Source organism: Pseudorasbora parva, chromosome 21, assembly GCF_024679245.1.
Source record: "Pseudorasbora parva isolate DD20220531a chromosome 21, ASM2467924v1, whole genome shotgun sequence".
Lineage (NCBI taxonomy): Eukaryota > Metazoa > Chordata > Actinopteri > Cypriniformes > Gobionidae > Pseudorasbora > Pseudorasbora parva.
In genome coordinates, this window is record NC_090192.1 from 20,666,767 (window position 1) to 20,691,801 (window position 25,035).

Sequence of the window (25,035 nt, forward strand, 5' to 3'; positions counted from 1 at the left end):
TTAAGATATATGAACATTTTATTTGAAATGTTTATTTTGAAAAGGTCTACTTGGGAGAAGTCAAATTACATAAAATACCATTTATTAAAAAAAGAGTAACTTTTTGCACTACAAAGTCAATATATTTATTCATCAATTTATTAAATATGTAAAAAAGAAAAACGACAATGAGAGAAAAGAAAAAACCTTAGACGTGCAATACGTGCCTCACACACCATAAGAAAATCCTCTTAAATCTGCATGTACATGTTTAAACCTTTACGGGTCTTGGCTAATCTTACTGTGGACCAAAGAAAGAGTGTGATTGTTTCCAGTCATTTAAATACACACTCAGATCTACACATGCAGAAAGGTTTTGGCACTGTCATGTAAGAGCACTTACTGGAGCCACAGGAATAAAGATGTGCTATAACTGGCTACATGGATGACAAGTTATTGTGTTTTAAACATAATAAATGTCCTTTGGCTACATTTATGTAATCTGAAAAATTATAGTTGAATTCAACAGGATGTTTAACAATGGTAGTGTTGAGGGCACTTTCTTTAAAACACAAAATAGATGCTTTAGGGCAAAATAAACAATGAGGCTTATATAAAGATTTTAGGAAATTACATTAACCTAAAAGTTTTGTTCAGTCATTTAATTGGCATTGAAACAGCAAAATTAAAAAATATACAAAGGGATACATTGTTTACAATTTACAAATGTGTAAATGAAACAGATTTTTAAACATTGTCTTAGAATAGTAATTTCACTGAAAAATACATGCATTGTATTCACTTCAAGAGAAGAGACTTAAATCATCTTAAGTTCCTCCCATCATTTCTTTCTTCTAACGTCAAGTTCCTTCTGTATTAGATGTGTTTCTGCTGTTGCTTCTGAAAGCTAAAGAAAATATGTTAAATCACTTCATGCAAAACATTTTTGCTAACACATTAGATTTAGCTTGGCCTACATATTATTCACTGTGGTGTATTTTAGCATTATATTCACCAGCACTCACCATATCAAGAAGAACCTCAATCTTTAGCCTGAGCAGATTATTCTCCTCTTCTAACTGTAGATTCCTCTTCTTTAGTCGCTGTACTTCTTTCCCTGATACATTACCCCCTGACTCTGTGATTGATATAACAACATTCATTAATGTTTTAAACAGGCTACAAATTAGTCTGTTTATTGTAGAAAGCCATACCCGAGATCCACTGGCCATCTTCAAATTTAAAGCTCTGGCTGCCAAGATTCATCATGGGGTATCCATATTCCAGACCCAATTCAATCTCCCGTGTTGATCGATCCAACTGACAAAAACATTAAATGATGGTTTAGCCTCTAGAGTCTAGACACGTTTGTTTATGTGAAATTCATTTTCCCAACATAAACGTATAACGTTACTTACTGTATGTAAATTGGAAAGGGATGCAGACTTCCGAGGAGGGGTTTTCTTGGGACTGAATGTGTTGCCAAACAAGGGCATTTTGAAGGAAAAGTCCAACCTGCATCAACATAAAGCATATTTCAGACAGTTACATTTTAGCATTAATCTTAGCCAACATATAATGACGGTGTCCAGATGAGGTTCTAAATACAGATAACTTATGCAGTTAACCAAAACCAACGCAATTCATCTTCATTTCAAATTGACTCGTATTATAAGACGACACAACAGTTATATTCGAGAGACTATATAACCTTACTGTCAGCAAGCCGGTAAGCAGCTAATAATAAACACTTATTCAATATAGATCAAACTGCTTTTGGAAAATAAAAGACCGTATAACGTTAACAGCTTACAGTGCTGGTTTAGTTTCTCCTCCGATCGTTTCAACGATATTTCTTAAAGCCACAGACATGTGTAAACAAAAGGCTAATTCCGGGGGGAGCCTGGCAACGCAGGAAGCTCAATTTTACAAGTTAAAAGTACTTTCCAAAACTAATGACATTTAAAAATGTTTTAGGGGTAAATTTTCGAAAAACAACAGTGCATAATAATTTGACCACTGCTATGATTCAGTAGGCCTACATTATGAACATTCTTGAGAAGCCTTTCCAAACTTGAGAAGTTGGGAGGCTTAAATAATAATAATAATAATAATAATGATAATAATAATAATAATAATAATAATAATAATAATAATAAAAATAATAATAATAATAATAATAATAATAATAATAATAATAATAATAATAATAATAATAAATATCCATGTGATATTCCTCACTGATCCCTTGTAAAGTACATGAAAAGTTGCACTCACCTTTATAAAAGTGTGTCTGGTGAGCTAGAAGATTGATGACACTTTTAGCCCTCTTAAAGGACAACCCCGGGGAATTTTTACGTTTATCTTGATCTTTATACCTTTGTGAGTACAGTCTATAGAAGAAAAAAAAAACGAACCGGATTGGTGCTTGCAACACTATTACAGTTAATGCCCAGAGCCCCCACTCAGCTAAAACCACAGCTTTGGGGGCATAAATGTAAAGGGTGTATTTGTGCCTCTTAACATACATACACAAAATGCAATTAAAATGTCTGTCCAACATGAACAGGCCCCTTACATGACAACGAGATGCGTTTAGACACTTAGCCATTGTTTAAATTCACCTAAATAGTGTTTTAGACAGCTAAATTAGCTGTATCTCACGCTGAAGTCCCGTGGGAACGCAGTTGTAGCCGGAAAAAAGGTTGTAGTCCAGTTGGGAAGAGCGTTGTGTGTGTAAAACATGATTCTTTTATTACTGCACATCCTTCCTCAAGCTGTGTGTGCCCAAATGGTAGGATAAATAAAGTTTACATTACCTCCACAGTGGTTGCACCCGTCGACCACGGAATGGCATTTTTCTTCAACCCCCGCTGTGTTGTGTCTGTGTAAGTTATTCATCTTTGTCAAAGCGCTCGCTCCAAAATTTCGCATTCTGTTGCCACAATTCGGAAAGGCACAAACGTGCCCATTTCTTCTTCACTTGAGAGCTGATTATCACTCTAGTGATGTCCGGTTCACGAACGAATCGTTCTTTTTAACCGGTTCTTTTTAGTAAACTGGGCGAACCAGTTCACCAAATCGGACTGAATCATTCTAAACGGATCTCACAAGTTACTTTATTTGCTTACTTTCTGACATGAGTGACGGTCCCTCAGAATAGAAATAAACTAATGTCTTGAATTATATGTTGTAACTTCAACCGTTCACTGAACTGAGACATGTTTTGCTGAGAGAACTGATCAACTCATGAGCAGCTGATACTGAGCATGTGCGTGTAACTGAACGTGTAGTGGTTCTCGGATCAGCCGTACAGAATCGATACGAAAACTGTTTCTTTCAGACATGTTCAATACAGAGAACCGACGAGCCGATAAGCAGAGCCTCTTTACACACACAACGCTCTTCCCAACTGGACTATTTGCCGGCTACAACGGCGTTCCCATGGGACTTCAGCGCGAGACTACAGCTAGCCGTCTAAAACAGGTAAATTTAAACAATGGCTAAGTGGCTAAACGCATCTTGTTGTCATGTAACATGGGATCTGTTCTTGTTGGCTGGATATCCAAAGAGAAATGTGTTGCCCATTACCAATGGGAAAAAGCCTACTACAGTAACATCTTTCAGCAACATTGCTCAAAAAGTTGCCCTGTGTATCATCAGCTTTACGCTTTTATGTTAAAAATAAATAATTGTGTCAAATACTGTGAAGTGTAATTGTACCTGTATTTAGTTAAAAGGTGTTATTTATTTAAACGATTTAACAATATACTTCCCTATAACATAAATTGGAGGGGAAAACGTCTAAATTATTTATAAATGCATAAAATATAAATTGCATATATAAGCTGCATGGTGGCTGAAGTTTGCACCGGGCTAGCGTCATCCGGGCTCTCGTCGGCGGCGTCCGGCATGATGTTGGGATGTTCTGCTTCTCGGCTGCGCCGCTGTTCCGTCCTGCATTGCGACCGTGGAGCGACATCTGCGCCGGCCCCGGTGTGTCCACAGAAGTGCCCGGAGGAATGTTCTGCCTCCTGCATGGTGCTGCAGCGATCCCCATCGTTTGAATCATCATGAAGAAGACCCATCATCTGGTCTTCAGCTGTCGTGCCTCGGCGATGTCATCGGGACACTGCCGCTGGGAGAAATCTGAAACATGGAGTGGACCACAGTGTGCTGCGGAGCTAACAGAGACTTCCACCATCAGCTGTTTTCTGTCCACCATCAGCTCTGTTTCTGTTCACCATCAGCTCTGTTTCTGTTCTGTTTTCTGTGTTGGTTGATTGTTTGTAGTATTCTATATTTTTACTTGTTATTCATTTTTTGTTGTTATTCTCCCCCCCCCCCCTGTTGCACTTTGAGATTCTTCGGAATGAAAAGTGCATTATAAATAAAATCTATTATTATTATTATTATTATTATTATTAAATATATAATATTCCTATGAAATCTATATTAATAAACAATCTCTAACCCAGATACTGACAAATGTACCTGAATTAAAACAACTGACAATAGACAGGGTTTTATTATTATTATTATTATTATTATTATTATTATTATTATTATTATTATTGTTATTTTTTTTTAATTATTATTATAAGTTGTAGTAGTAGCTTGTAGTAGTAATAGTAGAAGTATTATTATATTATTTATAAGCAAAAGGGGGCTTTGGGGTTTGCTTTATGAAAAAGCAAAAGTTGTCAGGCTTTTGTAAAGAAAATCACCCATGCCCCTAGTGGCTAAATGCTCCACTTTAAACAAAAAAAGATCCATCTCTGTCTCTGCCTTTAGGACCTCACAGTCTGGACGGTTTAGTGGAAACTTGAGCGCTACTTGGGGGAAACGACTCAAGGCGCACATGTTCTGTCCGTTGATTTGGGGCAGGCGAATAAATTAAAAGTATGATTTTTAAGGAGTAAAACACCCAAACCTTTTACCTGACATTTCAAAGGATTCATTGCTTTAACAAACAGTTCCTGGTTGAAGAGAAGATCTAAAGTATTAGGTGGGTTGAATGTCCTCCAAGCAAGCCTGTTTTAGCTTGCTACTTAGCTGATTTTTTTTAATGCAGATAACTTGTATTTAGCATTTTAGTAATCACGTTTTAATAATCTTTTATTTTAGTTTTTATTTTATCATATGGTGTTTTAAAACAATTAATATTACGGTAAGGAATTCTTTAAACGCGACCTCGCTGCAGCATTTCGGGAAGCGTAGCTTGCTAATTGGCTACCATGAGAATTCTAAAGCTATTTTTATAGGATACGGCGCAGGAAATATTAGTTAGAATTTTATTATAAAATATTAAACTCTAGAAATATGTTTTAGATGTGTGTTGGTACTGTTTTGCGCTGGCATGTAAAACTCGTCATTGATATTAATTGGTGTAAACAAACATGAAGTTGACAGCGTTAGCGGGTTAGCCGAGCGCTAGCTAGCATTAATGCTAATGTTAACCCGTGCAAGTTAACTTTCGCATTTGTGTGTTGCACTGACAGCTTCTTTCAACGTTAACATGTGTTTTATATTCTGAATTATATTGAGGAGTGTTTCAAGTATCACTGAAGGATTGGTGTTAGTTGTTTTTGAAGTCTGGGGATAGTTGCATTAGTGGGTGTTTTTCTTAGGCGAGCTCGGGGATGTGCCCTCACTTGCTTGTCTCCATTTTAGGCCTTAGACATTATATTTCTGTAATACATACTGTTTGTGCATAGTTATATTTTAGTTGCAGTCAGTGTGCGTAAATAAGTCTATAAAAGTAGTAATCTTTAGTTTTTCCTTGACTAATTACTGTCACTACGTTTTTTTCCACGCCAATACACGTTTCACCTGCTAGTTAGAATTATATATGTATAAACCTTTACAAACAAAAAACACATACTAATTGTATGTTTTGCCCCTACCAAATGTATTTTTATTTTGTTACATCATACGTTGTTTTTGTTTATTGCTCATAATGGTAATTTGTTCTGGTTGCGATTGATTACAGCGATGGATCCAGAACGACTGAAGCGCAAGGAAGAAATCCAGAAAGCTCTGGGATTCATTCAGTAAGTTTGTTGATTTTTGTGCTGCTTTTCTGATCTGCTCTATGTTGATGTGTTTACAATTCCAAAATTGCTAATTGAATTTGTCTTTTTGATATAGGTCATCTTTGCCTTTTCCAGAACCTGAAGGATATGAGGTATGATTTATTTGTAATATCTCTGAAGAAGAAAGTGTCCCACCTAGATAATCCATATTTATTGAATTTCATGATCTTAATTTAAATTGAAAGTATTTTCCTTTCTTCTGCAGGCATTCCTGACTCAGCTAGTTTGTAATTTGCTGGATGAAGGTAATGCAGTGTATCGTGATGGGGAGTGGAGACAGGCAGCGTTCCATTATGGTGAGGGTGTGAATGTAGCTCGCTATGCTCAGTCTGAAGCACTGGTCATTCCCCCTGAGCTGTTAGAGAGCCTTTATGTGAACCGGGCAGCTGCACATTATAGTCTGGTAAGTCTGTACGATTTATTGGATAATTGTTTAAAATTTAAATGTGTCATTGTAAACTGAGAATTTGATGACATTCATTATGTGCAAATTATCATGTAGTACTTGTTGCCAAAACATTTTCTGCAAATCAAACTTCTCTTATCTTTTATTTTCAGGGGGAGTATGACCGAGGAGTGCAGGACTGTGATAGCGCACTATGTGTGTCGGAGGGGAGTCGCAGAGCACTCTACAGGAAGGCTCTTTGTCTGAGGGAGCTGGGCAGACTCAGAGAAGCTTATGAGTGTGGCACTGGATGCCTGTTAACTGCCCCTCACGTAAGCATTCATATGCAGAAGCACTGGAACAATAATCTGCAGTTTAATTAGCGGTACTTTAAGGAGGACAGCGCTGATATGAGCTGTATTTCTTAGTTTGTGTGGATGTATGAGAGAGGGTGTCAGGATGTGTTTGTGAGCTCTGCTTCCACCCTTCATTAAAATTGGAAGTAGAAGAGTTAAATATATAGAAAGAAAGCAACAGAATTATGCGCGCATAAGAAAAAAAACGCGGCGTGGGACGTGCTCGAGCCGGACTCTGACCTGAAGTGCGCATGCACACACGCAGTTTTTTCACGGATAATGTTTTGGGTTTGAATGGTCAAACATATGTAAAAATGCACTGTCTGGGGAGTATTCAGGTAAACACAGTCGGATATGTCTTTGAATTGTTTAGTTGAGGAAAATAGATCCATGCAGGTCTTAAGCCAGGCCTAATATTTAATATTCAAATTATAATATTCAAACAAGGAAACACAGAAAACCACCACATGCTGGGCTAAATAACTAAAATATTTATTAAGAATCAGTGTATAGTTAAATTATAGAGTGAAGACTAAATAAGCAGTTTTATATTTGATTATTTAATTTATTTCTTGACTTGCTACTGTTAAATAGACCTAATGTAGTGGAAAAATAAAGCACTTTTTTTGTCATATTGTTTATTTACATTTTTTGCTTATTTTTAAAAACAACGATACAATTAAAAATCTATATTATTGTTATAAAATTACATTTAAAAAATATTAAATTACTTGTATCATGAAAAGATTTTGGTCATCCCAACCTGTTCAGAAGTGAAAGGTTAGTGAATGATAACATGATTGATAATGTGATATCTGTAAGGATGTTCACACTCGCATGTAGTTATTATAGCAATAAGGCCGGGGACAAACTGCAAGCGTGTCGTGAGCGTCTCGGCTGTGTGGCGTGTCCGTTTTTTATTTCGGCTCCCATGTTAACCGGTTAGAGCTTGCATACTGCCTGCGTCACGCGCGCCTCATGCGTGGTCCGAGCCGCGCGGAAAACGCGTGCATGCTTCAAATAGAAGAGACGCCTAGAAGCGTTTCCAGGCAAAATAGAATAGGAAAAGATGTTTATATGCCATTTTGACACGAATACATATCAAAAAATGACATTTTCATGTTTGAAAGTCTGTAGGTTAACATACATGCAGATATAGGTCTAATTGCAATAATAAAAAACAACATAATTATCGATTTTGAAATATTAAACCTGTCAATACAGAACAAAATGTTCTGTAGCCTATTTTGCCGTCAACACCATAGATATGTATGGTCAATAGGCTACTGCCGACGTTGTCTTTGCTGTATCAATAGGCAATACATTTATATTTAAAATGAAGTATAGGGCTTCCCTGTACATTAATAGCAGCTGCAGCGCCGCGTCAGACACGCTTCTGGTGTGCAAAGACAGATAACATTTTTTTTTTAACCGTGGTATTGATTTAGCATTGGTATTGAGGTATTTTAATCTGGTATCGTATCAAAGTCATAATTTTGGTATTGTGACAACACTAATGCATATAAAAATAGGTGGATGGAAACATAACTACTGAAGAATGGACTAATAAAAAATGAAAAGCAATTATTTGCATTTGAAAATAGTAGTTCGTTTTAGTGTTTTATTGTTAATGTTGCTGTTTTTACTGTATTTCTCATTTTTAAAAATGCAGCATTGCTGAGTGAGCATAAGAGACTTTTCTCAAAAACTTTTACAATACAAAAAAAATTTGCATTGTCCACAAACCTTTGAATATTAGTGTAGATTGTTTTATCCATTATATATGCTGTTAGAAATGTTTATGCATTATGTTGCCAATTCATGTAAGGCCTATCTAACAAAACATTGTTTGCTTTCTTTATTTTACACAGGACAGGCAAGTCAGTGAGCTTGCTCAGGATCTAGCTAACAAACTTGGTTTGAAAATCCGCAAAGCTTATGTCAGCCCTCAGGTTTGTCTTTTAGACTAACTTATATTACTTATATTAGTTAAAAATGTTGATAATTTGCCAATTATAATTATATTTGTCCTAACATGACACTTTATTTCAGCTTGATTCTACAACATCTGGGGCAGACAGCAATGGAGAAACTAATTCTCATACAGGGGAGGTGTGTAAAAAAAAAAACATAGTAGTTCAAATTAGTATAAAAATGGTTTATAAAATAAAAGCTGCTTTGTAAAAATGAGAATTGCGTGGTTTGGATTAAAATAACAAACCCTCTTTCTCTTTCCTTTCAGACCTCCTCAAATGGACTTGAGTCTTTGACTGATATTGGATCAGGTATTATTGCTTAAACATTGTCAACTCAACCAAAGGTCCCTGGCACAAAAAATGATGGATGAATTTTTGATCATATATTTTTTCTGTTGATAGGAAAAAATTAGATACACATGAGCCACATTTGAGCTTTAGAAATAAGACATCAAAAGTCTTTCTTAAGAAAAAAAATTGGGCCAGGGTATTTTTTAAAATTTTGGTTCATTTTATATGGAATGTCTGTATAAAATTTAAATTAATTAAAAATATAATTCTTTGAGTATACTCATTAAGCAAACATGAATAGGTGAGTCAGTTTATTCATTGGTTTATCCCACAGACTTAACAAGTGCCCAATGCATCCCTGCCCCTCTGGCCACACCTATCCCAGTCAGTGATGACCCACAGATTCCCTCACAGAACCCAGTTGTGCCCCAAGACATGCCAGAAAGCCCAAGCCAGGAGCCGTCGGGGCGGGTGCCATACTCTGTGCCTGTATCTGAACATATGGGCGAATGTGTGATGAATGAGGACACCTCGTGTCTAGACACCTTGCTGGAAAGTATTCCTAAAGGAGCTGAGGTCAGCGTGGTGAGTGTAATGGGGAGCTGCAGGGAGGAACAGTAGGACATTGTTGCTCACTACTGGATTGATCAGTGTAAAAGTACTTATTTACTTGTCTCTCCATCAGAACCCAGTTCAGGGGGCCATTCCCACTAACCTACCAAACACTGCTGTGGGATTGAGGCCCCCATACTCTCCGGGTCTCCCAGCCTCCTCGGCTCAGCTCACAAATACATTTTTCAACTCTGCTCTCAGTCCACTCCCCTCCCTGGAGCCGTTCTCAGTGATAGGTCAAAGCGAAGCCTCTTCCCAGACGATGGACTCCCTTGGCTCTTTTAGCTCTGGAGCTGGAGACACCACAGGGAAGGGTGGGTCTGGATCACTGAGCACAGGAGGACTGGATTCCCTCTCTGAGTACACACTTCCTGGTGAGTGTTTTAATTGATTTGGTGTGTGATACTACCGTTCAAAAGTTTGGAGAGAAATTCATATTTTTATTAAGCAAGGATGCATTAACTTGATCAAAATTGACATGAAAGGCATGCATAACACTATCAAATATTTCCATTTTTTGAATAAATGCTGTTCTCTTTATCTTTTTATTTACCAAAGAATCCTGACAAAAACTTGTTCCAGAAATATATTAAAGGGATACTCCACCGCCTTTTCATTTTATTCCCTTAACTAAGACGAGTTGATACATACCTCTCTCGTCTCAGTGCGTGCCCTTATTCGCTCTGACGTGCAGTGAAATTTTGATAGCATTTAGCTTAGCCCACTAAGCCCAGTTCATTCACTGTGGTACCAAACAGATCAAGATAGAAGTAGTGATCGACCGATATATTGGATTCCCGATATTTTTCCCAATATTTAAGCATTTCCCATAATCGGGTATCGGTTTTGTAATATCGGATTTTCCGATAAATGGCGGTATCTTGTGGACGTTTTAAGAATTGCATACAAGCGCACCATTAAGGGACTGCGTCTGAAGGGAGATTATCAACAGCTGTGTTCAGAGGTAAAATAACCTGCATCCCTTAATTAATCAACTTTGTTTAACATAACAGTTATGCAAAATTGAGATAACCTCAAATAAGATGTTGATATGTATTGGTAGTTTAAACTTGGCGCTAGAGACGAACTCACTGATGGAGTCAGTCAGGTAATCCGTCATCATGTCACAATAAAGATGCAACTTCACATGAATGAAATAAAACAGTGTGCGTCAGGGTTATTTTTAGCTTATTAATTTGACGACCACCATCTCCGTAGTGAACGCGCCTATATAGAGAAATGCACATCATGGATTACCTAATCAGAGAGTAGCCTATTTCTTTTCGTTTTAAATAGTTTAAATGCATTCAGCCGAGAATGATTCACACAGCGTTTGACTCGCGCGGCTGAGCCTCTCCCGGCAGAGTTCAAGCATCTGTGGACTCGTTCCTTCAGTTCTGGCCATCTTGCTTTCAGTCCGCGATAAGCTTTTTTTGTTTTCTTCATTACAGTTAAAGTAACGTCTGCTTTTCTCTAGTCATTCACAAGTTACTCACTTCAAACTTTCTTCTGATCCGTTATGCACAGCGCACGCGGCTCCCGCTCTGCTTCTGCCCTAATGCAACTTTTAGTCCAGTGCGACTTATGTTATTTTCCTCTTCATGACGCATATTTTGACTGATGCGACTCATACTCCGGAGCGACTTATAGCCTGAAAAATGCGGTAAGCACTGCATTGCAATACTTGCATTTTGCCCCGTCACTCTCAATTTTAAAGTGCTCCCACGCTTTCATTGCCCGCTTAGAAAGCTTGTCATGACTTCTTCTTGTGGATATTACAAATGTCTGGGAGCGCTCTGGCGGTCTCTAGGAGTGCAAAAATATATTACAACTAAATTCAAAGAACGTCATTGACGCCACTTAACCAAGCAAAATGTTTCACTCGGTTACACAATTTTTAATCGGTTAACCATGGACACCCTTAGTCACCACACGTCAGAGCGTTTATGTGCACGCACTGAGACGAGAGAGGTATGTATCAACTCGTTTTAGTTAAGGGAATAACATAGTTTAATATGAAAAAGTGGTGGAGTATCCTTTTAATCAGTACATCTGTTATCTACATTGATAATAAGGATTTTTATCTTGAACAACAAATCATCATATAAGTATGATTTCTGAAGTTTTATGTGACACTGAATACTGGAGTAATGGCAGCTGAATATTCAGCTTTGCCATTACAGGTATAAATTACACTTTATAATATGTATATGAATGTAATATACATCCATACACAATCTACATTTTTATAATATGTAATATTAAATTGCAAAACAGAGATTTCACAATATTACCTTACTGGTGTTTTGTGTGGACCTTTGAGATAGGATGGTATAGAGAACTGACAAGACGTAAAGTGGAAGAGAGATGGACAGGATCAGGAAAGTTGCCTAAGTCAGGTTTCACGAATTGTAAATGCGCTGCATGTCAGAATTATTGGCTCCGACAAATGTTACTGTTTTTACTGTATTTTATCAAATGAATGCAGCCCTGGTAAGCATGCAAGACTTCTTTCAAAAACACACAAATTACTGACGCTAAACTTTTGAACGAAAATATCTTGAGGATACATTATCAACATGATGATAATTTGATATATATAACATGACCATTTTTATCCCATTAATTTTCCTTTTCTTACAAATCTTAGGTGGACGAATCTCTCACAGTTTCATCCCCAGTTTGCGTAATCATAATGCCGCCAGTGCTGTGAGTCTTAACTGTTCTGTTCTTCAGTATGAACTCATTGATGTAAATTTCTTTAAATGTTTTGTGTTAAACTGTCCTTTGCTTCCGGCAGAATGGCCCAGTCGGTACCAACCTTTCTCTGCTGTCACGAAACCCTTTGGCTGCCACACATGAGTTCAGACAGGCCTGTAATGCTTGCTACAGTCGCATAGGTGCTGTATCCCTTAATGTATGCTGTGAAAAAAGAGGTACATGTCAGAGCTATTCCTAAACCTGTTAGACATGTCTGAAAGAGGTGGATTTTGTTTATTTTTTTATTAGGGCCTCGTGTCATGGACTACCATTATCAGCCTGATGCAGCGCATCGCTGCAAGAGAGATGTGCTGCTCTGTCGCCTCAAATCTTCAGACGACTCCACCTGGAAAAGGGTGCGACCCCGTCCAGCTCGTAATAACTTTCTTGGGGCGTTTGTTCTCTGCAAAGGTATGGCAGTTTATTGAAGACTGTATTGGATAGATTTTTTATTTAGGGATGGACAAATTTTGATTTCCAATGATTGTTTTTTTTGTTTTGTTATCATTCTATCTTTGCAGAGGTACAAGAGCGTCAGGAGTGCCAGTATGGTGAAAACTGCACTTTTGCCTATTGCCAGGAGGAGATAGATGTGTGGACCCAAGAGAGGAAGGGAGCTCTAAGTCGTGAGCTTCTGTTTGACCCTCTGGGCACCAATGAACGACGGGCCCTCAGTGTCACTCGTCTCCTTCAGCTCCATATGGGCATGTTTATGTTCCTCTGTGAGGTAATGTGTGCCCTCATATTTAACTCTTTCCCTGCCAGCGTTTTTGATTATTTTCACAATTATTTGGCCACCAGAATATTTTTTTTGATTGAACATCTGAACATGCAATATATCAAATGAAAGTACAGAGCCTCTGCTTTAGAAAAAAAACAACAACTATAAAATGTAAAGGGCAGATATAACAAACCGATGGTTTATTAATTAATGACCTGCTCAACTGAATAACTTTCAAGGATTTATTCCACGATGCAGAAAATGTCATTAAAAACATAATTTACTGCATGATGTCACAGAATTTGAACATAAATAAAATTAATAAATAAAACGTAGGTCAGTGCACTTGCATCAAATCGCAATTTATAGTTAACTAGTGTCTGTGAAATATTAAGCTGCAAATAGTCTGTTTAAATATGAATCCTGCCTGTTTCTGTGTTTCTCTGTGTCAATGAATGTTTCATTTACCTCACACAATGAAACTTGCAGTGTTTTTCAGCCTTTGCCACCTCAATATATGGTACATGATGCATTAACCTCATCTTCATGAGCATTTGACCATTTCAGTCAACAAAATCTATTCTCCTATTATAAACATACACACACAGTAACTCAAAGGTCTTCATGGCAACCCATGAAAATAAAAGTTCAGTTTAACAAAGTAATTGTGATATGAATTGTATATTAATGTTGTACAGCAGAATTTAGCTACATCTCAATGTAATAATAATATATGTATTTAATTAGGGCTGCATGATTATGACAAATCATAATTGTCGATTATTCCCTTGAAATTGTAATTTTTAAAATTATTATTAAGATTTTTAAATCTTAAAAATTATTAAATATAAAAATTACTATTACTGTATTTCAGAAGATGTCATAGCACCCCCCTATAACCTCCATATAACAGTGAAAACAAGGAAAGGGTTAATACTTGTCTCACACCTAGAAATGTTAAGAAACAAGCAAAACTAAGTTGTTATTCTGGCCCCTGCTTTTCTGTAGGAATGTTTTGACAGTAAGCCTCGTATCATTAGCAAGCGAAGCAAAGAGAATCTCGCTGTGTGTTCCAACCTCACTGCACGACATCCCTTTGATGATAACAAGTGAGTCATCATTTCCTGAGTTGTCTTTTTATCCCTTACTGTATTGAGACTTGGATCACTAATATGATTTTGCAGCACTTAAGTGGCGATTGGATTATATCTCCTCTAATACGTTTGTCTCTTATAATGCCGGATAGGTGCCTGGTGCACGTGGTTCGCTCAGCAAACGTGCGCTACAGTAAAGTGCGCCCTCTTCACCCACTCTGCCAGTTTGACGTGTGCCGCCATGAGGTGCGATATGGCTGCCAACGAGAGGACAGTTGCTCCTTTGCACATTCAGTCATAGAACTCAAGTGTTGGGTGCTTCAGCAGGACACAGGTACATAAGACGTGCTATAATTATATTTGTATGCATGCACACTGCACTTTACCATTTTGCCTTATCTTTATTAAGCTTTTTTTTATACTGGGTTTTTGAAAATGTTTGTCCAAATTTTGCAGTATGCCATCCATTCATTTCAAAAACTTCTCTTGAAGCAGTCATATGATGCTTTTTCTATTACCGTAAGCCTGTAATGTATCTGTTTAAGCATGTATATGGTCTGCAAAGATACTCATATTCATATTCATATAAGCTCATATTCTTCCACAAAGGTTTATTTTCTGTCTAATAGAGAACACTGATCCAGACCTGCTTAAAACACCTCGATCAAAGTCCAGCTATTACTTCTTCAAACATCGAAGCCACAATGTGAAATATAAGCACATTATACGCTGTATTGCCAAAAGTATTGGGACACCCCTCCAAATCATTGAATTCAAGTTGCAGTCACTTCCATTCGTGAAATTTCCTCACTACAACATTTTCTTTGGTCAACTGTTAGTGGTATAACAAAGTGAAAGCAATTGGGAACAACAGCAACTCAACCATGAGTCAATAGCTACAGACCTCCAAACTTTGTGTGGCCTTCAGTTTAGCTCAAGAACGGTGTGTAGAGAGCTTCATGGAAAGTTTCCATGGCTGAGCAGCTGCATCCAAGCCTTACATCACCAAGTACAATGCAAAGCATCGGATGCAGTGGTGTAAAGCGCACCGCCACTGGACTCTAGAGCAGTGGAGACGTGTGCTCTGGAGTGACCAATTACCGGTAGGCTTCTCTGTCTGGCAATCTGATGGACGAGTCTGGGTTTAGCATTTGCCAGGAGAACGGTACTTGCCTTACTGCATTGTGCCAAGTATAAAATTTGGTGGACGGGAGATAATGGTGTGGGGTTGTTTTTCAGGGTTTGGGCTTGGCTTTTTTCACTTAGTTCCAGAGAAAGGAACTCTTAATGCTTCAGCATACCAAGACATTTTGGACATTCAGCTTTGCCATCCCAGGAATAAATAAAAGTTTAAAATAAATTAAAGCGGAATTAAAAAAAAAAAAAAAAAAAAAAAAAAAATATATATATATATATATATATATATATATATATATATAATTTTTTTTTTTTTTTTTTTACTATGTTTTAACTTTTTTTTTGAACAAATACATTGTCTTCATGATCATATGATGCTTTTCAAAAATCTTACCAAACCCATACGTTTTCTAGTGTTTACTGTCACTTTCGATGCCATTTTTGCCCTACAACTGATTTATTACTGAGTTTTTGTTTGTGCTTATTTCTTTCCCGTCAGGTATTACCCATGAGGAAATGGTGCAGGAGTCAAAGAGACACTGGCACCGATTGGAACAGAATGCACAGAGACAGAAGGTGATGCTTTGACAAAGAACACTACTGTGCTGTCTCACAAACACTTGTCATTGCTGAAATATAGTCCTTCTATTTGATTGCTTTTTGTTGGTTCAAATCTGGTTTACAAAACAAGTCTTTCTTTCTTTATCCTCATCCTCAGCCCATGCTCGGGCCGCACCAGCCCAGTGGGAGCAGCAGTAACAGCAGTGCTGTCAGCGGTAGTGGCGTGGTCTCTGGAGGGGTGGGAGGAGACTGCCTTGGGGGCGGAAGCACAGGAGGAGGTGGAGGAGGACTTGTAGGATGTGGTCGAGGGCGTGGCCTGAATCTGAAGATGAAGTTTGTGTGTGGACAGTGTTGGAGGGAGGGCCAGGTCAATGAGCCAGACAAGTCACTGAAGTACTGCACTGCCAAAGCCAGGCACAGGTTAGATTCCCTTATTCAAGAAGGCATCATCTTACCACCAGGATGCTCATCAAACATTAACGTGCCTATAATGTTTACTGGAACTGTTGTAATGTAACTGCTTTTAATAGACACAGTAGACTGCATCTTTGCTAATGGTTCATGGTATAATTATAATGTAAAGCTTCTTTCTGCTTTTTCTGTTTTACCCAGCTGGACAAAAGAGCGCAGGGTGTTGCTAGTGAAATCATTTGAGAAGAAAAAGTGGGTGGTAGTGCGGCCGCTGCCTTTTTCCCGTACCTACCCCCAACAATATGATGTAAGTCAGTCCTTGATTAAATTATTGTGACAGCAAACAGAAACCGTTTTGTCAGGCTCTTCAGATAAGCAGGTTGTAGTTTTGACACTGAGCTGCAGTGCTGTTCTCATGATCTGTTAAGTGTCAAACAGCCTTTTTTAATTTTTTTGTTACTGTTGTCTGAGGTCAACTAATGATGTTTGTGTGGTTTTTACATTAAAAAACATAACTAATAAGTAATAGGCTATTTTCTACACTGGTTTAGAGGCTCTCTCCTGATCGCTGGGTTTTGGGGGGCATAACGCACTGGAGACTTGGAAGTAAACACCCATGGCTAGGATTGGATAAGATTTGCATATTTAATAAGCTTCAGCTCCACTGTCAGTTCACGAGGAGAGATTGAGGGAGAAGCGGCAACCAGAAAGATTCTCTCGATCACAGGGCTCGTAAACGTCTTTATCAAACAAACAATGATTTATTTCTCATCGTGATTGATTGGACTATTATTTTTATATTACACATAGCCCGCAAGATCGGACGATATAAGCGTGAACCGCGCACGCACACATACACGTGCATTGGTCGAGAGAGAGAGAGAATAGCCGAACAAGAACGGAATATAATGAGATTCATCGGCCTGCCGGGGTTTGCGAGCCCTGGCCCATACGAGTCTAGCATGCTAAAGTTATGCTATGTTAGACATGTACACATAAGCAAAACAATCTATAACAATGCAATACTATTACATGTAAAAACTTGTTTTACTCGCATGTGTTGCACCATTCCTGTCGGATCCAAATCCAGCATCGACCAGAGATTTGTTTACAAACGATTCAGCAGTGTCTTCCCCACGTGAGCTGGAACTTAATTAAAAATAAAGTTCAACCACACATTCCTAATATTAGGATCCAAAGGAAGCTTATGCAGCGACTGTGTTCTTCCACAATCAGGAATAGCGCAATATCGTAATCTTCCTCAGCATGTTTATTGTTGTTGACCAGCTAGCACGAGCCCTCCATGAGTCAGTGGGCGAGGCTACTTGATTAGACGCTATGCAGATTCTGTATAGGTGGTGTTTTGTCGCGCACTGACGTCAGTATGAAGCGCAATTTATTTTTAAAACAGCATGTGAGAAAAAAAGCATGTGAAAAAGAATGTTTTACCACCCCTTTAAGCATTTTGTTGTTGTTGATTTGCTCTATAACAGGCTAAACTGGCCTTAAAATAGCCTTTTGAAATGAGAGGCAACCAATGCATTCTAATCACGATGCAAACAAAGATACACACATGTAGTATGAACAGTTTTTTTTTTTATTTAAATAAAATTACATTGCATAATTTTAAGACTTAGAGCAAATACAGAATGTTCTGACTTTAGCTTTGTGAAATTGTTACATAAGACACCTGCACAAAACAAAAACAGATGGACTGAATAAAAATGCTAATTCCCACTCTGACCGTAGGTGGTGCTTGTGGGAAAGAAGCGTTTCTTTGGGTACCGCTGTGAAAATGCCATTGAAACTATACTGAAGACCATCAGTTTCGTTCAGATACATTCATATAACCCCCCTCACCAATTCAATATTTATATTTTTCTTCCTATATTTCAAGCATCCCGAACAGTGATCTTCCTGGGCCTTTTTATACCTGGTCCACTTAATGCGTTTTTACAGATCAGATATCTGTCTGATTTATCAGAACGATTCCATTTACACTTGGTCACATAATATGTCTCCGCAAAACGGATGTAAATGAGATCTATACATTTTTAATGGAGTTCACGTCACAGAGATCAACAAATATGAGCTGCATTTTAGTGTTCAACAGCATTTTATTGATTCAAAATTAAGGACTGCAAAAGGAGAGAGAGTAGCGTAGGCATTGATAATTTAGTTTCTTTAGTTTTAATGTTTTAATGATGATAATTGTGTATTGAGTGTCAGCAACTTTCACGTTCATTTGCTACAGTTTGCTGAAGAGATATTCAGCTGCTTGTCTGCGGCGATGAATGCTGCAGTAGCGCTGTTATATCTAATTATAAAATCGGTCAATTTGTGTAGTGAGAATTTTGATGTTGCAGAGAATACATTTTGGGAGCATATGGAGCGATTTCACGGCCTTAATAATGTGTTTGTAACGCTTTACACAGAGAAGCCGGATAGCTGGCCTGAATGGTTGTAGGCAAGTGTAAGCAAAACTCACGGATCTGATATTTCACTGGGGTTATTATCAGCGTTGTCGATCGCTCGCACACATGGGGCATTTTGAAAAACACTCCACTAACAACTGCGTTACTGAACAGAAAATAAACTGTGCAAAGAGCAACGTAAATATTAAACGCATGCAATGTTCACAGCTCGTGCTCCATCCACGGACTGCCCACTCATCAGCGAGTAAAGAGAGCGTGTGCGTTCTGCCTTAAAGGATAAGTACTTAATTCTACTTGCTTATTTTTCGGTTATTAATCGGGAGCTACTGGGACAGTGATAAAGATCTACCAGTCGATCGGGATCGACTGGTTGACGACCACTGATGTAGTGTGTCCGAATTATTTATACTTTTTTAGCAGTCACAAAGTAATTACTTATTCAAAAAAATTACCTACTCAAAAAAATATGCGATTTCGGGCACAGCTATAGTTTCTATAATCTAATGATTCTGTTCAGACAGATAAAAGGTTGTTGAATACATATTTCAAGGAAATATTTTTATTAGGGCTGGTATCAGTACAGATTTCACAAGTTCTTAATTTAATATGCCACAGATTCATTTGTTAAAATTTCATGTATATATTATACTTGAGTACCGAACTCGACCGACTGAGTAGTCGTTACTACTGAGTAGTGCTGCAACGACGCGTCAGCGCCATCAATTACGTCGACTACAAAAATACGTCGACGTGCGTGAAATGCGTCAACGCGTCACACTGTTTGTTTACATCTCGCGTAATGGCATACAGGGAATGGAGAAAGTTGCATTCTATCACAAAAACAGAGACCACTGTTATCAAAAGTATGGGAATACTTTAAACAGAGGACAAATAAAATGGCCCTTTGTTCCCTTTGCAAAACCGATATGTGTATATATACTGTTTTATATATTTATATTTTTGCCTAATATGTACATGGAATTTCAAGAAAATGTATTTTCTTTCTAGTTAACTGAGCGATTACATGTGACATAAAATTTAGCAGTAAGTTGCTCTGTTTGATTCAAACATGCCTTATGTTAATTCATGTTTATTTTGTGGTGTAACTAATAGTAAATTGGAAAAATAATTGCTTCAGCGATCTGTCGTGCCACAAAGAATGTCAAAATGACACTTTAAAATTTAAATTTAAAGTTTAAATTTCTTTTTGGCTTTTCATATGATAAAGCAAAATTATTTTGATGGCAGGCACACTACAAATAGTGTTAAGTGAAGTTTAATTTGTGCAAGTCTACAAGTCCCGACTAAAAATGGCATAACCAGTTTTCATTTTATCACAGGAAGCATTATTTTGGGCTAAGTCAGGACATTTTCAACCCAACCCTCATAATTATCATAATTTATGTCAAATCTTTGGGGTGTCATCCAATAATGTTTCAGCCCCCCACTCAGCACTTTTTGTCAATTCAATCTCAATTTTAATGAAGCACTAATCTTAAACATTTTTTTCCGGGGTGTTTAATCCCTGGAAGAGTTGCCAGCGAAGAATTAACTGTGAAGAGTTGGATCATTGTTTCCATTTCAAAATGACTGAAAGGAACTGGGAAATTTAAGTGTTGATTTGTTGCATAATCTCTATGCTCTATCCTCTATTTGTGCTTGCAGATGTGTGTTCATGTCATGAAACAGAAGAAGTGCCACTATATCGGGAACTGTTCTTTTGCGCACAGTTTGGAGGAGAGGGATGTGTGGACCTATATGAAAAACAACAGCTGTGAGAATGCACTTCATCAAACTAAATTATTCATAAGGCATTTGTTGTTTTGTGGGTGTGGTCCAGTCCTGAGACGTTTCTGTAATCCATTATAAGATTTTAACATGAAGGGTGTATCTTTCTGTGCTCTCTTAAGTGAGAGACATGCAGCAGATGTACGAGATGTGGCTATCGTTGACCAATCAGAACCGGCGTGCAGACGGCACACTCATGACTCCACCCCCAGAGGAGAAACAGATCGCCATGCCAACTGACTATTCTGAGTCAATGGTGGGTAGCTGCAGAGGAAGATGATTTGTTTATCAGATTTAAGGCCCTTTCTCACCAATAGCAAGCAATAACTATAAAGATAACAAATTTAGCATCCACTCAATATTGTTGCTTATTCTAAGCTTGTGCTGCAGTTTTGTCATCTGCTTTTTAAGTGCTCAATCTCTTTTAAGCAGGATAGGTTTTGATCAATGTTTTTGCTGTCAACTCTGCTACTTTTATATTAATAACTATATTTGTATCGCTATACTTATTGTCCTTGGTGTTAATGGCAATTTATCCTTTCTGACAGGTTGGGCGACGGATGTCTGGTGGTGGAGGGGATCTGTGACCTGGGCTAGAAGTGTGCAGTTACAGGCAGTCTGGATGAGTCTTCCTGTTCAGATATCAGCCCTTACCCACTCTTTCAGTGCCACTGGGAAGTACCAAGCTCTGTTGCCCTTCAGGGCAAGGGTGCCTGACTATAGGACTCACACACTGATTGTTGCCACATACACACACCACATGCTATTTCACTCATTATCTTATACATGTGCCCCACTCACTGACATGACACTTGGCACAGGCTTGTAGGGTGTCATGTGTGTGAGTGCACACAGGTACTGTTACAGCTCAAGTAAGGGCAGTTTTTACGTTCCTTAAACACATTTATGAGGAGTTGATGGTGTTTCCACATTGCTTTTAAACCCAAAACTAAAACCAACTGGTTCTCCCTGTATCAAATCAAAGCACATGTCATGAAGGCCACTCGTGTTTCAGTCAAGTATGTGGTGCCAGATGGCAGATTAAGGATTTTTGTCTGAATTTATGAAGTGGTGCTTAACTCTGTGTTCCTGCCATATTGGTAGAAGAGTTTGAATGTACAGCCAAAAGTGGCCATTTACAAGAAATTTGAGATTTGTTCATACGTCGAATGTATTTGATACACCAAGGCAATTAATTATGGACTAAGGAAAAAGCACCCCAACAACCTGCGTAGATGCTTGCATAATGCCAGTCACAGATCTTGCACTGACACGCGTTCATTTCCTCATTCTTTCGGATTGCACTGAGTGACAAATTGGCAGTGCTTGAAGAGAAGAGTAGGATAAGAATGCACTTGAGGGCTGTTTGCAGTCTGGATTGATCTGACTATTTGAATTGAAACACTTTGTATTCATTCGTTTTTTTGTTTTGGTGTTTGAGTGATTAACGGTTGGAATATGCTCTCGTGTTTGTCTCGTTCGAGCTATTAGATTGGGCTTTTAAGTACGTAATCTATAAAACCCATAAAAATGCTACTAGGAGACTCCTGTTTGCCACAGTTCATCGCAGGCCAGTAGCTCATTAGATTTCCATATTTAACGTTTTATATTAAGAGCATGACTGGAGACACATTAGCAAGAAAATAGGTAAAAAGAGTTCCACTTGCCCTGCCTATGCCTAGTTATATTCAAAATAAACTGTCAAGACATGCAGTGCTACCCTTAGTATGCCATGTCCTAACTTTCAGTGGACATGATATATATATATATATATATATATATAAATATATATATACACAAACACACACACATATATCTACTATATTGGCATACTACTAATGATTATTGATAACTTAGCAGTTAAGCTTAATTAAGTATAACCTTACCGTGTAATGATTACATAGAATTTCTTGTTATTAAGCTATGCTATATGACATGTATTGCTGATTAGATGGTTAGTGATTTTTTTTCTTATGAGTCACTACAGAAGTGTCTGTTTTGTGAGGTCTATATGAGAATCTGCTGCCCCAAACTGCCTATTGTTATAGAAAACCCTGAAATAGTTTGTTGTAAAAAATAATACTAATAATAAAAAAGTAGAATCAAGTTTGTACCTTGTTGCATTGAAGTTCAGGGTTGAAATGACATGTGAAGGAGCAGATTTGGGCCTGGTAGCAGATTCCAGCTGGTGTGTATATTGAGAGGGACGTTCTGGAGTGACCTAGTACGCTTTACAGAGGGATCATATTACTACTGCTATTATTATGATGATGACAGTGATGATAATGATTGTCATTATAACTACTTCTATCTTCCTATATGCTATTGATATATGTATATGTTAATTGCTATGTATAACACTTTAAATATATGTATCCATGTATGAATATAATACTTAACAGTGAATTATGTCTATGTATGCTTAGTGAGCTGTCCAGAATAGAGGAATTGAGATCCTAGGGTAGTCTTTTTCTTAAACCTAAACGCAATGAAAAGGAAGCGACACCATTAACGTATAGTATCATGCTTTTGTGGTGTTTTAGTTAGTCTGTTTTCTGAAACTTGGGATCTCTTAAGAGGGTTTATAAAGTGGTTGTAGTTAAGAGACATCTTTAAAAACTACATGCCTTAGCAAATTCCCTCTGCACCATATTCCTGATTGTTTTGATTCGATTCTCACAATGCTGTGACGGAACACGAAGCATACATGGATATTTGTTTGTCTGCATAGCGCCTTATACATTTATATACAATTATAAATACCTTAACAAATAATCCTACTCTTTCAGTATAATGATATATACACTGTTAGACAACTTGTGTAAGGAAATAGGGGAGGAAAGTGCATCGTAAATATTCTCTGACCGACCCATGCAGTTTTGCGCACAACTCGCATCTAAAATATTCCGAGGAACATGATCATGCTAGATCATGGTGTGCATAACCTTAGAGATAAAGAAAACAACCTGAGAACTAAGAAGTCTCTCTTGCTCAAATATAAGATGGAGTTGGCAATCATTCATATTCATATCAAAGGGTTAGAACTGCTGGCCATTGACTATCTGAAGGCTGCAGTAATTACTCACCATCCTCATTTTCCACTTGAGTTTATTTTATCACAGAACTGGAATGTTGTGGGCTTTCTGGACCGACACCAAGGAAGATTGCCCATTTTAAAATGACCTTTGTGTTTCAAACTCTCTGGTTTGAGTGTACAAATAATGGAAATATGTTCATCATAATCCATGTTCAGCCTAAAAAGACAATGTGGGATTTAGCAAATGTTGGATTGTATTGGTTGGGACATTTTTGTTAAGATGGCTTTATTTTTCACCTGCGTAGATAACCAGTGAAATTCAGGGGTTTGAAAAAGTGAAAAGGTAAAACAACAATGCCTCTTTTTGTACTGTATTTTTACATTTGTTTGTTTTGTTTCTCCTTTTTCTCCCTGCTTGGAAGTGATATATTGATCACAGTGGACCAAATCTCATGAAAGTGTTTAACAATAAATAGACCGTTTTAGAAAATGTGAGATGTTGTTGCTTTTTATTGAATCGCTTTTAAAGACACTGTTAAATCAAGATTAAAACTTGTGACTTGAAACATGTTAGTTTTGAGGTTAATTATATCCTAGACTAGTGTACTCCTAAACAATACCAAAATAATTTTTGGCAATGGATTAATAATATTGGTGACTCATCTTGCATTAGATATATTTTGTCCAATCAGATGTCCTTTCCCCCAAATTCATATGTGACACTTATAGGAACATAAAGGGCAAACCAAGATTTTCCTGCATTGCCAGTCAGTAATTTATTTACCAGGTTCATACTTAGCACTAGACATTGATATTAAAAGACCAAATTCAATGTGCCTTATTGATGTACAGGCAAGCAGATGAAACCTTGGAATAGAAACGTTTTTTTGTTTTGTTTTACGTTAAGTGTTTTAGAATGTCTGGTTGTTTTTAGTGATATGGAAAACTGCAGCAGCCACTGTAAATGTATCAATAATGCCCAAAACTTAGCCTGACAAGCCAGACCCACATCAAGATGTTTGGTCTGGAAACTCACCATTGACAGGGCTCAGTCCAAGGGGCGGGATAAACGATTGTCTTTCAAACTCCCTCTGCACGCGATAGGATAGCGCTACAACCAACCAGAGCAACGTGAAGCGGAGCTATTAGATTTTAACTTTTCTCAGATAAAAGCTTAACTCCAAGTCTTCCAGAGTCGCGGTCAGAGCTGATTCGAAAGACTGTCATTCGCCAGCTTCTGTTTACAATTACAAGTAGCACACAAGCGCAACTCTGTTGTCATTATGTTAAGCCCCGCCCACCAACTGTATACACAATGTGATTGGCCTGACCAGAGTTTGGTTTTTACAGCTCAGACGTGTATTGAGAGTGCTAGATATGGAAGCCCGTTTCCGCCA

The 25,035-nt window shown here is 37.7% G+C and overlaps 2 protein-coding genes across 3 annotated transcripts; one reads left to right on the top strand and one right to left on the bottom strand.

Moving 5' to 3' along the window:
• Positions 1–84: 84 nt before the first annotated feature.
• On the bottom strand, positions 85–1,896 carry cby1 (chibby 1, beta catenin antagonist). 2 transcript variants are annotated; one of them, XM_067429714.1, is made up of 5 exons: positions 1,691–1,825; positions 1,398–1,494; positions 1,194–1,299; positions 1,005–1,117; positions 85–886 (listed from the first exon to the last, which is right to left on the bottom strand). In XM_067429714.1, the coding sequence occupies exons 2-5, from the start codon at positions 1,473–1,475 to the stop codon at positions 821–823; spliced, it is 363 nt and encodes a 120-aa protein (XP_067285815.1). In that variant the 5' UTR covers positions 1,476–1,494; positions 1,691–1,825; the 3' UTR covers positions 85–820. The 2 variants fall into 2 exon arrangements, with proteins under 2 accessions (XP_067285815.1, XP_067285814.1); XM_067429713.1 differs by having other exon boundaries at positions 88–886; positions 1,793–1,896.
• Positions 1,897–4,764: 2,868 nt separating this feature from the next.
• On the top strand, positions 4,765–24,133 carry zc3h7bb (zinc finger CCCH-type containing 7Bb). Its single transcript, XM_067429081.1, has 22 exons — positions 4,765–4,987; positions 5,972–6,032; positions 6,130–6,166; positions 6,280–6,477; positions 6,633–6,791; positions 8,687–8,767; positions 8,868–8,927; positions 9,058–9,100; positions 9,417–9,667; positions 9,768–10,068; positions 12,345–12,403; positions 12,495–12,594; positions 12,704–12,865; positions 12,976–13,181; positions 14,184–14,284; positions 14,422–14,603; positions 15,906–15,982; positions 16,125–16,387; positions 16,580–16,685; positions 20,479–20,587; positions 20,724–20,857; positions 21,150–24,133. The coding sequence occupies exons 2-22, from the start codon at positions 5,974–5,976 to the stop codon at positions 21,186–21,188; spliced, it is 2,727 nt and encodes a 908-aa protein (XP_067285182.1). The 5' UTR covers positions 4,765–4,987; positions 5,972–5,973; the 3' UTR covers positions 21,189–24,133.
• Positions 24,134–25,035: the final 902 nt, after the last annotated feature.

Bases quoted from the DNA above. Each gene is read 5' to 3' on its own strand.
- cby1 (XM_067429713.1), bottom strand. From the start codon at position 1,851: ATGTCTGTGGCTTTAAGAAATATCGTTGAAACGATCGGAGGAGAAACT. The intron at 1,300-1,397 runs GTAAGTAACGTT...TGTTTTTGTCAG, and splicing joins CCCTTTCCAATTTACATACA to TTGGATCGATCAACACGGGA. The intron at 887-1,004 runs GTGAGTGCTGGT...TATTTTCTTTAG, and splicing joins TTGAGGTTCTTCTTGATATG to CTTTCAGAAGCAACAGCAGA.
- zc3h7bb (XM_067429081.1), top strand. From the start codon at position 5,974: ATGGATCCAGAACGACTGAAGCGCAAGGAAGAAATCCAGAAAGCTCTG. The intron at 6,792-8,686 runs GTAAGCATTCAT...TATTTTACACAG, and splicing joins GCCTGTTAACTGCCCCTCAC to GACAGGCAAGTCAGTGAGCT. The intron at 8,928-9,057 runs GTGTGTAAAAAA...CTTTCCTTTCAG, and splicing joins CTAATTCTCATACAGGGGAG to ACCTCCTCAAATGGACTTGA.